Source organism: Curcuma longa, chromosome 7 (genome assembly GCF_044706935.1).
Source record: "Curcuma longa cultivar G26 ecotype Majalengka, Jawa Barat chromosome 7, ITB_CL_G26_1.1, whole genome shotgun sequence".
NCBI classification, from domain to species: Eukaryota; Viridiplantae; Streptophyta; class Magnoliopsida; order Zingiberales; family Zingiberaceae; genus Curcuma; species Curcuma longa.
This window is the reverse complement of record NC_133867.1, coordinates 1,167,839-1,186,176: the sequence shown is the minus strand read 5'-3', so window position 1 is coordinate 1,186,176 and position 18,338 is coordinate 1,167,839. Positions and strand designations below refer to the sequence as shown.

The 18,338-nt window shown below is 35.5% G+C and overlaps 1 protein-coding gene across 1 annotated transcript in view; it reads left to right on the top strand.

Moving 5' to 3' along the window:
• LOC141831914 (uncharacterized) overlaps positions 1 to 17,972 on the top strand; it is a 77,811-nt gene extending 59,839 nt beyond the window's left edge. Inside the window, exons 3-7 of the mRNA XM_074719337.1 lie at positions 14,665 to 14,720; positions 14,852 to 15,085; positions 16,233 to 16,524; positions 17,243 to 17,439; positions 17,611 to 17,972. Of these exons, the coding sequence (XP_074575438.1) occupies positions 14,665 to 14,720; positions 14,852 to 15,085; positions 16,233 to 16,524; positions 17,243 to 17,439; positions 17,611 to 17,764 (933 nt within the window). The 3' untranslated portion in view covers positions 17,765 to 17,972. The remainder of the gene's footprint in view (positions 1 to 14,664; positions 14,721 to 14,851; positions 15,086 to 16,232; positions 16,525 to 17,242; positions 17,440 to 17,610) is intronic.
• The last annotated feature ends 366 nt before the right edge of the window (positions 17,973 to 18,338 follow it).

Sequence of the window (18,338 nt, the reverse complement as noted above, 5' to 3'; positions counted from 1 at the left end):
GTTACTCCTAGATTAAGTTTTTCCAACGTATTATATCTTGCCCACTCTGGTACTAGGTTAGCCAAGTGTCAGTCAAGCCTTTGTCCTTATCTAGCTTAGGTTCAGTTTAAGTTCAAAAAATAAAGAAAAATAAAATAAAAAAAATATAACACTCAGTCTATCTAGCTAGGATGTTTTTTATATTGATTCTCCCTAGATTATGACCCTTATAAGATCTAATCAGATAGTGAATCTAATCCTTGGGGATCCAATGTTGGTTTAGTCCGACTTGATTAGTTAAGCTGGACTTGAGAACTCATGTTTGGATTCGTTGTCTATTGGTTCGATTTACCAAGGATAAATACGATTTGAATTGTATTTTAGCCTTATATCCGAGTCCGGATCGATTGTATACAACCTTTTGAGTTCCAAGTATCATATTGAGGTACTTAGAACTTGAGGTGAACCATTCCAATAATCCTTTAAGGTTTTCAACTTGAGTTTTCAAATTGATAATTTTCTTCCTCAAGTTGTTGGACTTGAGTTGAAGTTCTAATTTGAACTTGCTCAGTTGAAATCCTTAGGTCAGTCTTCTCCTTAAGGGCTTTGACCTCCTTTTGGAGAGACTTGACTTGGATATTTGATTTGGCTAGCTCACGAGTCAAATCATAAATTAAGGAATACAATTTCTTAACAAGGGGAGATTTTACCTCGTTATTGGAACCATCTGAAATGGATACAGATTCATAGTTTCTCTTGGACTCGACTTCGGATTTGAATCCGGACTCTAGCTCGGACTCGGTTTTAGGCTCGAACCCGATTTTGGCCACTTGATCTTGCACCAGTAGTGCTAGAAAGTTTGCTTGAGCTTACTCTTCTTCATTGGAATCTTGAAGAAATCTTCTGAAGATGACTTGTCCCACGTGACTTTTAGTACTTTTCTTCTTTATTGATTTTTGTCATTGTTTGGACATTCTGATTTGTAGTGACTCTTTTTGCTGTAGCCGTAGCAAGTTATTTCGGTCTTCGGCTTGTTCATTGTTTAGGTCATTTTCTTAATCTCGTGCTTTATGAGTCCTTTCTTCCTCTTGAATAGTTTCTGAACTAGGTTGACTAGTTCGGTATTGAGTTCTCTGTCGTCTTTTGAATTCGACTCGTCTTCAGCGAGCTCCACTCGAGATTTAGACCTTTTCTCCTTGTGTTGTCCTGCAATTAGGGCAATACCTCTCTTGACCGGAGTAGTATTAGTTTGTTCATGTAACTCAAATCTAGTAAAAAGTTTGTTTAATTTGATTTTTGAAATGTCTGAGGAGACCTTGTAATCATCGATCATTGATGCCCATAAGGTAGTTCTCGGAAACGTGTTCAGTGCATACCTTATCACATTTCGATTTCAATTGGTTGTCCAATCGTGTGGAGGCTATTGAGGTCTTGGATTCAGGCGTGGAGTTGGCTTGCGAATTCTCCTTACATTTTGATATTGTACAATTTATTTAAAATCAGGTCCTGTTTACTTTTGTATTGGAGGTTTCTTCGTGCAACTCGATTAATTTATCCCACAAGTCCTCGTGCTGCTGAAGGGTTCTATCCGGTTGAGTTCCTCCTTTGTTAGGTCGTACTGGAGGGTCTATGTAGCTTTTGCGTCGGCTTTAATTTTCCTTTTGGTTTGTTGGTCTCACTTATCGCAAGCTAGGGGGATTCCTTCGTTGGTAGGGTCAGTGTAACCAGTATGGATGATTATCCACATCTCCACCTGTGTCTTTAGGTGGTATTCCATCCGACTCTTTCAGTAGCCGAAATCTTCTTCGGAGAAGAGGCCTGGATGGGTTGTGCCGTAGCCTTTTTGATGGACCATTAAAACGTATCTCTTGCACAGAAAAATTAAAAGAGATGTATCAAGACTTGGTCTTGGATTAATAGTACGGGAATAAAGAAGCACAATTAACAAACACAACTTGAGTGATGTTTGCTCCAAATTCGAGCAATTCTGAAAAAAATTGACCAAGTTGTCCGAAAAGGTGATTGTATCAATTTAGACTACTTGATCACTTAGCAAAGAAAACAAAGAAAAATTGCTCGAATAGTAGTTTCACCAATTTATAGCGCCTCCGCTCTGATACTAATTGTATGATCGAAAAGAACGCTAGAGGGGGAGAGTGAATAACACGATTCACTTTTTCATTTGTTTTCGAAAATTCGTTTTAAAGATTTTAGAGTACGCAGCAGAAAATAACAATTAAAACAGAAAGTAACATATGTTTGTTTTTACTTGGTTCACAGCCTTTGACTGTTACTCTAAGGCCTGTAGTCATTGACTCCTTCCAATGGATAATGCACTAAAAGACTCTTTCTCATAGCGAGAAAGAGTCTCGTCTTTTATAATAAGAGGAACGGTAATAAGTTTACCATTTCTAGAAAATGAACTACAAAAGACGGAATCAAAAATACGCTACTTGTTACCAACTATAAAGGGGAAGTTAAGCGTGATGTCGGTGTAGCGTATTGGCGTTACAGCAGCGTCTCGAGAGCGTAGAGCACGTGAACAGTGGTTATAGAATGGTCGTAATTGTTGTACTAAATGCTTTGTTTGCGACTGCTTATATTGAGTAATCCAGGTGCTCCCACGTGGGCTTTCTGATCTGTTGTAACTGCTGACCTAGCATCTCTAGATGCTTGGATCCCTTCCGGGCGTTTGGAATGCTGATGTGGCGATTGCCGGATCAGCTTTGACTCTGTTACGTTTTATCCTTCTCCGGGCGTCTAGATCCCTTTCGGGTGCTTAGAAGTCAACTAATCGGAACTTGTTATCTCATCCACCTCGTTGGTCCAAAGAATCGACATCCGGGCACTCGGATTTGATAGGGGTGTCTGGACTGTCCGGGCCCCGGATCCAATAGAAGCGTCTGGAATATGAAGTTCTAGATTTTTATTTTCCTACATCACAAAGTTAGCACAATACAAAAATACTATAGGAAATTAAGTTTCGACAATTTTACAACTGTCTGATATTGACTTTTGGATTTCCAATGAAACCTTAAGTCAGATTGACGTCTATTGTTTCCTTCAAGGGAATGTGTTCTCACCTACTCCTCTCAAGAGAGAGAGTTGCCTTTTGCCAAACATCTGGTCCTTTAGATCTGTTTGAACTTTTTGCTCAGTATCAGATCATTTGATCCCTAAGACTTCCTTTTGATGTCTGATCCTTGCTGACCTATCGATCTAATAAACGTCCAGTCCACTGACCCGCTTAGATTTCCCACTTGGTGTCCTTGATCTGTCAATACTTCTTCCTAGTCTTACTGACCAGGACTTCTTATCTAACCTCCAATTAGGGTTTGTCTTGCATTTGCATGATTAGGGTTTAAGGGATGAATTTCTTTGGGATAGATCGGAGGTAAATCTTAACCTAGGATCTAGCGCATAAACTTACGTGTAATTATTAGGGATTAGGAGACGGACTCAGAGGTGAACTATATTTTTGGACCTATAGAACGATTTGTCTATGAAAGTAATTCAAATCTTTTTGAAGATACCATTGACTATCACAGAGCATAAAGGGTCTATTCTGACTCAGTTACTATGAAAGTTGGAACCGTGTTAGGATAGATATATCGGTGCGTTTCGAGAGAGAACATCGGTTATCTTAGGATAGACTGTCTTCAAGAGTGATCTAACATTGAGATAACAGAGAGATTTGCATTTAGATTGCCAACGATACATCGTGGTGAAATTAAAATCCTAGAATTGCCTTTTAAGCTGATTTTCTCACAACTCTTTCATTATGCTTTTTCTTAATTTTCTTTCTTTCATAACAATTCTTTCAATTTTGATATGTCTAAATAACTTTCTTTCTACATCTCAATAACACAGTCCTAGAATACGATATTTTTAGTATTTGACGACGATCGTGCACTTGTGGTAGTCGCACATCAAAAACTCCTGCTGGTGCTTGCCGGACCACACGTGTAGAATTTGAGTACTTTTGAGCATGAGAACAAGAAATGTTGATTGCGATTGATTAATGGAAGCAACAGTCTCGACTCCCTTTTATAGAGCTCGATAGACATTCTTTCGGTCGCCTAGAAGCTTATCCGGTCGATTGGATCTCTGTTGACTTGGAAGAAACTCAATCTTCTTCGGCTACAGATGGCTAACTTTTGCGATTTTCGATCGCTTGGAATTCTTCTGGTCATTTGAATATCAATCAACTCTCATTCGAAGACCGAATCACTAGAATCCGATTAGATTTGGGTTTTACGATTGACCAAACTTGTTCTAGTCGATCAGACCATGGGTTCGGTTGCTCAGACTAGTTCCTAACTGATTCCACCTTCAGACACACTAATCCGATCTTCCAAACCTTCTTCTTGTTGGGGCTTCTTGCAATACAAACACGCAAATAATATGAAAAACCTAGTACTTGGTCTATTTAACCTACTAGGTTCACTTTGTCAAATGTTTTAATTCCTAGCTGATCCACCGGGATTTTCACTATCAAGTATTCAGATCTCAGCTGGCCACCTTGGACTTTCACCATCTAGTTCCCAATTAGGTCTACCATTGTTAAGACCTTAATTCTCAACTGATCCTCTTGGATTTCTACCTAATTCCCAACTAGATTTATTTAGTTGTCAACTAGGTCTTCCATTGTCTCGTTCCCAACTAGGTTTTTCCGTTGTCTAGTTTCACTAAGACTTATATTGCTGAGTCTCACTAGGATTTACATTGCCTAGTCCCACTAGGACTTCTAACCAATTGCCAAATATCTGATCTCACTTGAACTTCTCATTCACTTCCAAGCATTTAGTTAATTTTGACTTACTTGAATTCTACAATTAACTTAATAAACCTTGATTAAGTTTCTTGGGCACTTGTGATCAAACTCCCTTAATATATTGCTTAAACAAATCATTAAAATCCTGAGGTCGATTGCACTAATAATATCTTCCTTTTTAATATTTGACAATATATTTAAGTTAGAGAATTGGGGTTTCTAATTTAAACTCTTTTTCTTCTCTTTTGGCACACATCAAAAAAGATTTGACTACTAAGGTTTTCCTTAGGTATTGGATAATTCTTAATAAAAAATTATTCCCTTTTCCTTCTTGAAAGGCCACATATTTAAGGTTTTTTAAAGCCCCTAAGGCGTAACACAGTTAGTTCCTAGGATGCAAATTTGCTTCCTTGGGCACGGGTTTGATTTGCGGGGTTGAATGTCCTCTCTCCTAGGGGCCTGTTAGGTATCTGATTTACCTGTTTGTATCTTGCTGTGGGGCTGGCGATACTGGACCGTTTGGGGTGAGCGAAATCACTTTTGCTTCCTTGAAAGCATTTTCAAAATAAAATGTGTTAAGCTTTTTTAAAATCCTTTTAAAAGTCATTTTGAAAAACCCTTTGGAAACATAACTTCCAAAACTATTTTCAAGTTCATTTTCAAAGTTAGTTTTCTCAAAATATATTTTCAAAATATTTTCTAAGGCATGATTTGGAAGAATATTTTTAAAAAGAAAGCAGTTTTGGAACATGAAAATATCTTGTAAAAATTTTGAAAAGAAAGAAAAATTATGTTGAAAATATCTTTTCAAAATCTTTTGAAAATAAGATTTTTCAACCAAATTTTCTAAAATTGTGAAAAACTTTTATTTTTAAAACTTGATCTTTCAATAGGGCCTCCTCTTTAACTTGACACCCTTAGGAGATCCTTATTAATCATAAAGAAGACATATCTATGTGTCTTAAGGGTTTATGAAATTATGGTTGACCTAAAGATGCTATAAGCTAGGTGTTAGTCAGCAATTTTCATTTTCAAAGGTGTATAAATTAAAAAATATATATAATTACACCAATCAAATATGAAATTCATTCAACATTATTATGTGATGACTATTTTGAGCCCTCGGGCATAGTTGAATTAGTTGCGACCGGGTAGACTTGTTGAAGTGGACAAGGGTAGAATTTTGGCGAAGCCGAGATAATGCCTTTCCTTGTTATGGCCAATTGCAGCTTCTCGATTTACCTCCTCACAGATGGTCGTGAGACCGATCGTGTGGGGCTGCTGGGGTGGCGGATGCCACCTTTTACTGAAGCGAATGACTATTTTGAAAATATTTTTTACGAAAATAATTCTATGTATTTTTTTAAAAACCTTTTCAAATTTTTTCCCCATCTAACATCTAATCTGTTCAACGTGTCTTAGTATACACAATACATGGTAAGTTTATAAGTTTTGTGAGACGAGTTTTGCCAATTTTAATTAATTTGAAATTGATTTGTTTGAGAAAGTTTGATCTTATGTTAGATTCCAACTTAGTTTTGGGTTCGCTAAGCAAGTATTTATAGAACAAACTTTCAGGTTGTGATGAGTCACAGGGGATATCAAGTAGTCATGTGCCTTAGACAAAGTTTTTCTAAAACAACCCACCCAAGGGATTTAATACCAAGTCTTGATCTAATTAGCCCAGATTGGATTGAGATAACTTTAGCTAGATAGGCAGAGTTAATTGCACTAGATGTAATATTCATCATTTAGTCTAGACATACATTGACGAACTTTCTTAATCTACTATCATCTCAATCCTATCCAATATCGTGAGTCAAAATTAAATCACTTTTGTTTTGTCCATCCATTCTAAATTAAATATTTAATACATGGATAGAATGCATGACATGTGGAACATGACATGTAACAATTAATTGAAAGTATGCATGAGTATGGCAAATTAAACGTGTATGACATACAATAAGTCAAGCAAATTATATCAAGTTAAACAAATCATAATTAAAATATTGATTTCTAGTAGTATCAAATACACAATTTGATACATTTGGTGTTAATCCAAAAATGTGCCAATCCATTTTGACACATTTTAATTTTTATTAAATTTGATGTTTTTTTCGAGTATGATTAATTAATTAGTCTCATAATTAAAGTTTTATTGATTATTCATTGATTTATGAATTTTAAGTTCTTGACTTGTATTAGACGTAGACTTGTAATCCAATATTTTTAGTTTTAGATAGATTATTAATAATTTTTTAATTTGTAAATTTTATTTTTCAAAATGTTATCTTTATTTTTCAAACTTCTTAATTTTGAATTTTGAATTTTTAAACTTTAAAAATTTTAAAAACTTATCTTTCACATTTTTAAAATTTAAAAATTGATTTTTTGAATTTATGCTTTTTGAAAACTGATTTTTATAATTTTTAAACTTCAAAATCGAATTTTTCTGATTTTTAAAATTCAAATTAAGATTTTTCTTATTTTAAAATTCAAATTAAGATTTTTAAAATTTGAAAACTTATTTTCTGAATTTTACAAAATTACGTTTTGATTTATCAAAATTTTGGATTTTGGAAACTATTTTTCTAACTTTGAAAAATTCTGATTAATTTGTTTATTTTTAATTTAATTAAATTATTATTAATTAATTTCAAATTATTTAAATTTAAATTTATTAATCATATTTGAATTAATTAATTTTGAATTATCTTGATAATTGAATTATTAATTACATTCGAATTAATTGAATTAATTTGTTCAATGTTTTGATTGATCTAATTATAGATCATTACTGTAATTGATCTGAAGGTTTTGATTGAATAAATTATTATTTTGATTGTTCTAATCAAGATTTTAATTGAACATATGATCAAAGTTTGTATTGACATGATCAAAATCTCGGCGAAGTCGAGACAATGTTCTCCGTCACGACCAACTGCAGCTTCTCGATTTACCTCCTCACAGATGGTCATAGGCCGCTGGGATGGCGGATTCCACTTTGCTGAAGTATTGACATGATCAAAGTCTTATAGACTTGATCAAAGTCTAGATTAAATATATGAATTTGATTAAGGTTTTGATTAAACATATTATTATTAATTAAATTTGAATTAATTGAATTTTGATTAATTAAAATATTTTTGTTAAGTATGTTTGAATTAATTAAACTAAGGTTATCATGCATATTTAATTTTCTATCAAAGTTTGAACTAGAATAATTTAAATCATGCATATTATCATCAAATTTGAAAAGCAGATTTCAATAAAAATTAAAATTGCTAATCTTAATCGCTCCCTCTGGATTTGTAGACTCCTTCTACGGGTACTGATTCTTGTAATGTTCAATCTGCTTGCACTTGAAGTAGACTACATGCTCCTTCCTTTTTTGGATTCTTGACATCAGTTTCTTCTTCGTTGTCGGTTGTGCAGATTGAGCTTATTAGTATGACATTTATTTTTATAGTACCCTATTTCTTTGCACTTAAAACATGCTATATAAAACTTAAAATTTAAATTAGAACACTTACTTTTTGAATGCTCATTAGGATTCTTCCTCTTGACCCTTGACAACTCGAACTCTAGCTCATCTTGATCTTCTAGCTTTGAGATGTCCTTGTGAAGCTTGATCAATTGGGTCCAAAGGTCGTTAGCATTTTCAACTCTGCCTAACCTACACAATTTCATTAAGCAAAATGTGTAAAATTAATTGTGTTACCTCTTGGTTTGGTTTTGTATTTTGAGCAAAAGGTTCTTTTAGGGCAACCCAGCTGTCGAAGTGTCCCATTAGCACGAAGTTCTCTATTGTCGACCTTTAAAATTTGAAATTCTCCATCTCGTACAATGGTGGGTTGTAGATGCATTGATCGAGTTTTTCTTTGTACTCTATATTTTTTCTACACTTGAAATAATAAAAAAATACAAAAATGCAAAAAATGTACCAAGCGATTAGTCCATTGAAAAGCAGCCTTGCTCTAATACCAATTTATAGGACCATCTCTACGGTAGAGGGGGGGGGGGGGGGGAGTAAATAACGCAAGCTTCTTTTCATTTTTTATCTATCTATCAGAGTTAGTTTGCGTAGCGGATTAATAAAAACAACTATAAGAATAATAAAACACATAAAGGATTTACTTGGTTCACACCTCCTAGGATGCTACTCCAAGGCTCTGACTGAGCGTGAGTCTATTATTTCTTTCTCCTTTTCGGGCACTTTCTGGAGGCGGAAAAGCCTCTTATAAGGTTCAGCAATGCAAAATCACAATAAAAAGAACTTAAAACAAAAACAAGCAAACCAATCGTGTTGATATGATTTGAAGCCCTGAGTGCAGTGACACTCCTTGCGATATTTCTCGATCACACGAGCAGATTTTGAGCAGTTTTGAGCACGAGAACAAGAGATGTTGATTGCAATTGATTGATGGAAGCAACTATCTTGACTCCCTTTTATAGAGCTCGATCGATATTTTTCTGATTGCTTGGAAACTCCTTCGGTCGACTGTATTTCCACTGATTCAATTATAAACTTGATCTTCTTCTACTATGGATCTGGCTAACTTTTGTGACTTCCAGTGTATATTAGTTGATTGGTATTACCATGAACTAGTCATATGATAGTAAGAGATAGTGGGTTGTTTTAATGACCAATATGGAGGTTCCATAAGTAATAAGAATTATAAAATAACATAGTAAATTTAAGAAAACAAATAAAAATCATAGAATAATGATAAAATAAGCAATAAACAGTCAAAGATTAATAAATAATAGTGATAAAACAAGCAAGAATAGAGAAAATAGGTAACATAATAAATTAACCTATTAATAAGCAACAATCATTTTCAAGAGAGGACAATATTACCTTTATGTGAGCCTTTATGGTGGAATTTGCACTGCATAGTCCAAGTCTCGTGGTGTGCCAACGGAGTGAAATTCAATAATATTAATGGGGTAATGCCCCTCTTCTATAAAATTTGTGCTAATAAATTCTTGTACATCCAAGTCTCTATCGTGTCAAATTGGATCCCTAACGAAATCTAATGAAAATATTTTTTTTTTCTATTGTTGCTACAATAACAGCAGTCTTATTTTTTTTAAGAGCTAAAATGTACAAATTCTAGACTAAAATGAAAAATATCTAAAATTAGGTTTTAATGAAACTCAAAACCTATCTTAGCATAGAAGGGCAAGAGACGTTGGTTGGATGAAGCAACAAAGTGTATGAGCACTATCAGTTGATCAAGGTAGTGGGTAGGGTAGTTGGTGGTCAAGTGGACGGACTTGGAGTTTAGAGTAGGTCATGTCAAGTGATGATGTTGGCGTTTATATAGGAGTATCATGAGGTGCTTGAAGTTGGTGTTCAGTGCTAGTGGGGTTCTTGATGGTGTTGTTAGCTTCGACACATTGGTTTTACTAGCATTGATGCTAACACAGAAGGAAGGTTGTGCTGGCGTAGACGCTGGAGTAGAAGGGCAGTTGTCCTACATCAACGTAGGCACAAAAGAGTGGGTTCACTGGCATTGGCTCTAGCACAAAAGGGAGGTTGTGCTAGCATCGGCGCCGGCGTATAGAATGGTGGTTGTTGTATAGGTGCTGGTGTAAATTGGTAGTTGAGGTAGGGTTGCGCACAAAAGGCATCTAAAGAGGGTTTGGCTCATTTGAGGCGAAAGAGTGGCATTGGTTGTTGATGGCTTACAATGGGAGCCGATCTTCATGGTATGGTTGTCCAATGCTAGCATGACATAGTGTAGTGGTTGAATACAAAGAACTCACCCAAAGGAACAAATTCTCACTAAGAGAATAAAAGGGATTATATTAATCTAAAAAATATTTAATATATGGGATCCTACCCTTTTAGATTGATAATTAGACTTATTCTCAATGAAATAATGATTCAATAAAAACCTATTTGGATTTTCTACAATCTTTTTAAAATATCCAATTATTTCTAAAATATAACAACATATAAAATTGACAACTTGGACAACTTTGAAAATTAAAGGGTAGCAATGAGTTACCTTGAAAATCCCTAACATTGTTGTTTGTCTTGTGCATTGTTATGTTTTTTTGAGGACAAGTATGTATATCTTTTGTAGAGTGTACATTGTACTACTATTGTGCAGTGAAAAAAAAGATGAGTAGTTATTCCACTTTGGAAATAAGAAGGAAAGTTTTCTGTCCAAATCTAAAGCAAGAGTTTGTGGATATGGTGAGCTGTATGATTACTCTCTTGTGTCCTAAATGCCATTACGACATAGGTTCAAGCTTAACCTTAAGCTTAGCTTAATTGATAGTGCATGCTTTGGTTAAACACTAACTTAATCAAGGCACTATTTACCTTTATGGTTCCTTTGCTTTTGTTGATCCTTGGATGTCTTTGATTCTTTTTGTTCATGTATGCTTACTTTATTTGTCATGCATATTGCTTATGTTGATAAAGTATCTTGCATGTGTTATTGAAGCCTGCTTGAATTGCTATCTGTAGGACTGATGGACGCGCTAGAGGAGGGGGGGGGGGTGAATAGCGCTTTTGTCGTTCGTTCGTTCGTTCGTTCGTTGCTAACATAAAGATTGACAGCAGATATTAGAAAAACAAGTAGGGGACTCGTGAATTTTTTTGGTTCATAACTTTCTATGGTTAGTACATCCAAAGTCTATGCACGGGAAGACGTCCGTCTACTAATGGTCTCCTTTCCGAAACTTTTTCGGAGGCGGAGAAACCCGTCTGATAGTCCACAATATAATGAAATACAAGACAATAAAACTTTAAAAGAATTAACCAAATCTCGAGTAGGCCGATCCGGAAGTCCTGAGCGTAGCGTACCCTTCCTGGAGCTTCTCTGGTCGCACGAGCTTGGCTCTGTTCGTGTTCAGCAGTACCGTAGGATAAAGAATGAGGAGTAGAGAAGTTGTTCCTTGTGGTGCACATTGAGACTCTTATATAGACTCTTCCGCATGCCTGGATTCTTATCCGGGCGCTTGGATCTGATCTGATCTGATCTCTTCGATCTTTATTAGGACCAATTCTTCTTGATCCATGCGTCTGAACCATCTAAGGCCCCTGGACCGTCCGGGCGCCTGGAGTAATATCCGGACGTCCAGATTCAGTCAACTCGAGTTTGATCGGAGTTGACCTTGGGCTTGGTTTGACTACTTCTGTTTGGACCTCCTATGCTAATTCAATCTTGCTTCCAGCTCTTGGTTCCTGCAAGATAAGCATACACACAAACAAAGCAACCTAAGCCTCCTTGTGGTGCATTTGACCTACTAGGTTTACTTAAGCCTTACACTGTAGGTCTAACTTACTAGACTTACCTGTGCCTAACTTCCAATTAAGGCTAATCACTTCCATAGGCAAACTTCCCACCTGCCAAACATCCGGTCATCCTTGACTTGTTTGAATTTTTCTTTGCCTAATCTTCAATTAAGACTAGTCACTTTTATAGGTTGATTTCTTTCCTGCTAAACATTCGGTTACTCTTGATCTTCTTGGACTTTTCCTTGCCTAACCTCCAGTTAGGAATTCTTTCCCCAGCTTCACTAATTAGGACTTCTTGCCCAGCTTTCAACTAGGACTTCCTGCCTAATCTCTAACCAGGATTTCTTTTGTCTAGTCTCCAACTAGGATTTTCCCTGCTTAGTCTCCAACTAGAACTTTCCTTGCCTGATCAACCTGACTAGGACTTCTCGCTAGTCTTCTAGTCAAACTGATCTGATTAGACGTCACTCATATCCAAACATTAGGTCTTGTTTGGATTAACTCTTGGTTAAACTGACTAGACTTAGGTATATTGTCAAACATTGAAACCTTAGGGACAGACTAGTGCTCCTTGCACCAATACTATCTTGCATATTTATTTGTTCCTTGATATATGCTTTAACATGTTATATGTGAAACACTTATCCTACCATGAAAAATTTATAGTATACATGGTAATATATAGTACATGAGATGGATTAGTGGTTAGGGTCACCAATGCCTAGATGGGGATCACATGAGTTTCAAGCATATTACAAGATGTATATCAGTAAGGGCTATTAATGCCTAGATAGGATCATGCCACTTTAGGGATGTTACAAGGCATGTGATAGGGACATTGATGTCACTTTAAGAATCACATGGCTTTAAGGAGGCGTTTGGTTTGGGGTTATCTTTGATAACTTTGGTTATCCATCTCAGGTTATCAACAAAAACTTCATTTGGGTTAGGTTATCAACAATTCCATCATGAAACGTCGACAATTAGGAAATTAAGCCCGGAATCAAATTACCTTTGATTTTTTAGGTTTTTGTCTATTCCGGGGGTATCCGCACGGTTCATGCTCCTTTGCGCGGATGACGGGCGTTGGGCATGCAGCGGGCTATGGGTGGTGGGCGACACCGATAACCTTCGTGTGGAAGACTTGTCGAAGTCGGAGGTGACAACGGTGTTCGGCGGACAGTGGGAGTTGGGTCGACATTCGGCAAGCGGCGGGCAACAAGCGGTGGAAGCAACGCAAGAACTCCTATTCCTTCGTGTGGAAGACTTGCCGGAGCCTGAGGTGGCAGCGGTGTTGGGCGGGCGATGGGCGACGGATATTGGGCGGGTGACGGGCTGCGGGGGCGGTGGGCGGTGGGCGGTGAGCGATAAGCGTGAAGATAGAGAACGCGATTTTTTTTAATTAGTTTTTTTAATTAAAATTTTAGTTAATTGAATTAATTAACTCCTAGTTATAATTGAGATAAACTAAATAGATTTAGTTTAAAGCCCAATAAAATTATCCCAAAAAAATTCTAAAATATTATCCAAATTTATTTGTTTATATATATCATCATTAATAATATCATTATTATATTATATTTTATTTTGTTAGTCCATTGACGATTGATATAATTTCTTGCACTAAATTATACACTAGAACCTCCAAACAAATAAGTTTTTAATCCATTACCTAAAATGACCAAACAATATTAGATTATGTTTTATTCCCCATAACTTGGTAATGTGATTACTAGGTAATCACATAACCAAAGTCATGTAGGATAACCTTGAACCAAATGCACCCTAAGTTATTTTAAGGATGCTATGGCATGTGGGTGTTATGATGTTTGCTAATACTCATTATCGTATAACCTCAGGGCAAGTTCCTTGCGAGGGAAGGAAATTAGGAAGGAATTTAAGTGAAAAACATTCCCTAGCAGCACTTTCCCTCCATTCCTTTTTTAATGTAAATGAGGAAGGGAAGAAAAAAGGCATGAAAATCGTTCCTTAGTTCTCTTTTGTATAACTTCTATCCAATTTGGATGAAAAACTCACTTTTGCGGGCACGGAACTCAAATTGGAACTTTCTTTTTTTCCAAATTAGTTTTTCTTCTTCTTCTTATTATTTTAATGTTTTTAATAAATAAAAGTCTAGAACTTGGAGATTTTGTGGGTCTGTGATGGTTAGATGTTATTGCATGACTTGGGATTGTGGGTTTATGCCCATTAAGTTTTGGAAGTTTTATCAAGAGGCCATAGAGTTTTGGGCATAAATTGAAGTGTCCCTTTCAGTTAATTTGGTGATCCACCTTGTGTAGAATATGAATTTGCATGGAAGATAACATGGAGATTCGTGACAAAGTGTTGTATTCATGCAGGAGGCAGATAAACTTAACTCAGCTTCTTTATTTCTTGTGCGTTCTTATCCCTTCTGTTTTTTTTGTAGTGTCTTTTTAGTATGGTCTAATAAACAATACAAGGGGTATATGCTAATAGAATTGTGCACAGCCAAGAAGAGCAAATTGACAATAGAACTAGAAACTTGCATGCTCGTGCTCTTATTTGCAAGTGATAATGTAGTGATTTCATTGTGTTTGTTGAAAATGGTAAAAAGCTTTTTTCTTTTATGTAAAATTTACTACTCATGTTCTCTCCCTCTCATATGCAGGCTGTGGAATTTGGAAGAAAGCTTGTTAGCATGCACTTTTTCCGGCATGTTACAAAGTAGTAATTCTAGTTCTCTATTGTTTTCATTTATAATATATTTTCCATGCATATTGCTATTGTAAATCATTATTGTGTTTTTCAAATTTCTGTGGTAACTGTATTTTTACCTTTCACTTTTGTGAGTATAGTGAGAACATATTCGAGGATGGAAGCCACTTGTACCGATTTTTGGAACATGATCCAGTCATCATGACTCAGTGCTACAACTTCCCAAGGGGTGCTATTGAAGTCAAACCTAAGCCTATCACTGAAATTGCATCAAGGTTAAGGTTTCTCTCTTATGCGATAATTGAAGCATATGTATCTGAAGATGGGAGGCATGTTGATTACAGGAGTATCCATAGTTGTGAAGAGTTCAAAAGGTTTGTTGCAGCCATACTAAATTTAAAAGCTGAACAGACTTTTTCTTAGGAATATATAATGTGCTACCTGCAAACTAGGGTTCTGTTTTCTGGGGAAGCAAATTGTGTTGCTTCTAATTGCAGTTAGCGCAACATTTTACATGAATAGTACTTTTGTAGCATGTAGATAATTTGTTCAACTGATTTTGTAATGCTTATATCAACTATTTTATAGCAACAACGCTTTCTATTTTCTGCAGCCAGTTTGCTAAACATAACTTTGTTTTGCTTTCAGATGTGCATCCTTTAGCAGTGTTGGCATACTAATCAGTTGGGGCGATTTTTTATTATTATTTATTTTCTTTCTATATATATATTTTAAACATTTTTATTTTATTTTTAAAATTTTGTATATGAAATACACTTTCAATAATAACAAAATTGTTCAAGGATAACTAAGATGAATGAACATGAAATTTATATAAGAATTTTAGATTAGCTTGGATCTATTATTCAACAAAGAAATGTTGATAAAGATATCACTAATAGATAAAGGTATGTGGTTGAAATGGAGAAGAGTTTGTGGAATCTTATGTGATTGACAGAGCCAGTGCACTCTGAGGTTTGAGAGCAATCCCTATGCCCCAATCTCTCTAAATTATTTCAGTGAGAAGTATATTTATTGCTTGGTTGTGTAGGATCATTAGAATTGATAAACTAAAAAAATAATATTATCTAGGACTGTAAGTATGTGGAGTTACAATATATATGAAAGAAAATATGTTGAGATAATATATAAACGTTCTATGACAACCACTAAATTCTAAGGTTGCATGCGTTGAATTAACTAGAGTGTTAAGTGAAGCATACAGAGAGACCCAAGAGAATTTTGGTTAGGGTAATAAATAAAAGATTTAGGTGATTTGAATATTATTAGTTACAGTTTGCATAGAGCTCAGTAGGCCAATAAGATCCATCTAGCTGACTTTAAATACTTTGGATGAACACGACTTGTTAAAATCGAAACAAAATTGTTTTGCCATTCCAAGTTTCAGAAACTGTTATACGTTAATAATATTAATTATACTTAAATGGGAATAATGTTGCAGTTGATCTTGAAGTCTTTTCCTAGAGATAACAGACTTTGATTCATTTCTTTGTTATATAGGTACTTGAGGACAATTGAAGAGCTTCAGAGGGTGGATTTGGAACCCTTGTCACGGGAGGAAAAGCTTGCTTTCTTCATAAACCTCTATAACATGATGGCCATCCATGCAATATTGACATTGGGATTTCCTGCTCGGGCCCTAGAAAGGAGAACATTCTTCGGCGATTTTAAATATGTTATAGGTGGGTGTGCCTATTCTCTATCGGCCATCCATAATGGAATATTAAGGGGGAATCAACGCCCTCCGTATAATATCACCAAGCCCTTTGGACAGAGGGACAAGCGCATAAAGGTAAAGATAATAACACTATTCTCACTTTGACTGACTGGCTATATTGACCAAATACTACTTTAAGCAAATAAAAATATCTAGGTTATGAATGACCCTAACCTCTGATGTTTTCTATATTCGAGTAAATAATGTATTTGTTTTTTTTCTTAAATTGTCTACTTTTATATCGTCTTCTAGAGGATCTCTTTGTAGGAGATGCTACAACTACTAGATCTCTTTTTGGAATTTGTAACATTAAGGCAAGCTGGGAGAAGAAAATAAATAATATTGGTGCTGGATTTGTTAGAAGAGAACAGATGCAAAGACAGTTCTTTTATACACATCATAATCCTATTACTGTGTTCAATGACTCCATCATACAACATACAGATGTGCTCTGCTCTGAGCTTGCTAGGGTGTGTTGCAACTTGATAAATTAAGAAAAAGTTAGTTTTAGAGTCTACTTAGACAACAGTGTCTGAGTATGTAGAGCAATCAAGTGGTTTAGATGAAGGTTGAAAACTTCAACTGAAGCTCTCTTACCTATGCTTATGTTCACTGAAGTTTGTGATTATCTATCATGTGGAGGCTGAAAATGCAATCTGGTTTTGCTTTGTCTGGACGAGGAGTTTGGACATTCCAAAAACTCTTGGGCTAGTGTGCTCAATTATAATTAATTCAATTAAACAAGAGCTGCTTATTAATTGAGAGGGGAATCTTGTTTGTTTCCTTCAATCAGGTTGCTCTTCCACATCCAGAACCATTGGTTCACTTTGCTTTGGTGTGTGGTACAAGATCTGGGCCTGCACTAAGGTGTTACTCTCCTGGAAATATCGACAAAGAGCTAATGGAATCTGCTCGAGATTTCATCAGAACTGGAGGATTGTTTGTGGATTCTGAATCTTCAGTTGCATCAGTAACAAAGATCTTAAGTTGGTAAGTTTTCTTTCGAATTTCTTATCTTTGCTTCAATAAAAACCTGATATAAGCCCCAATTCTTTTAAATTTTCATATTGTGATGCCCCACTTGTTGCATATCTTCTCTATTAGTCAAATTGTCATTAAAAATTTTTACTATAGTTAAGTTCATTTCATGATTTTCTTCAGGTACAGTGTGGACTTTGGGAAGAACGAGGTTGAGGTACTAAAACATGCGGCCAACTACCTCGAACCCCAAAAATCTGAGGACCTTCTGGAGTTGCTTTTAAGTACCCAGTTGAAAGTAACCTACCAGCCTTATGACTGGAGTGCAAACTATTAGGAATGTATATGTATTCTCTCATTAGCATACATGCCCTTGAGATTATATTTGGAAAAAGAAAGACTTTCTTCTGATTTATCTAATTTTAGGTTGATTTTTCTTTTTTGGTCTGATTTAATACTGTAATGTTTTTAACTGTGGATATCTGTTGTATAAGCTTTCCTTCTTATGGTATGACCTTCTGGAAGTTGGGTCAGTTTAATCTTTATCAGGCATCCTGAGATTTGAATTAGAATTTCGTGTGTCAACTGACATGGTTATGGCCCAACAGGCTTCACTAAATTAACTGATAGCACAAGGAAAAGTTGAACATTATGAGGATCTTAGCAATACTTGATGTTTACGTCACACTGATGCACATTCAAGCCTGAAGATTGTAATTCAGTCAATTGATGTTTCTTTTATAGCGGAGTGATTGACATTTAAATTTGAATTATTATAAACTTAAAACAAGATAAATTAAGGACACTCAAGTGATTTTAAATTAGTAGTCAACTTAGGGTAAAGGTAACAACAAATTCACTTAAAAGGATACATAGTCGAAGATAAATTCAAGAGTTGATTGATGATAAAG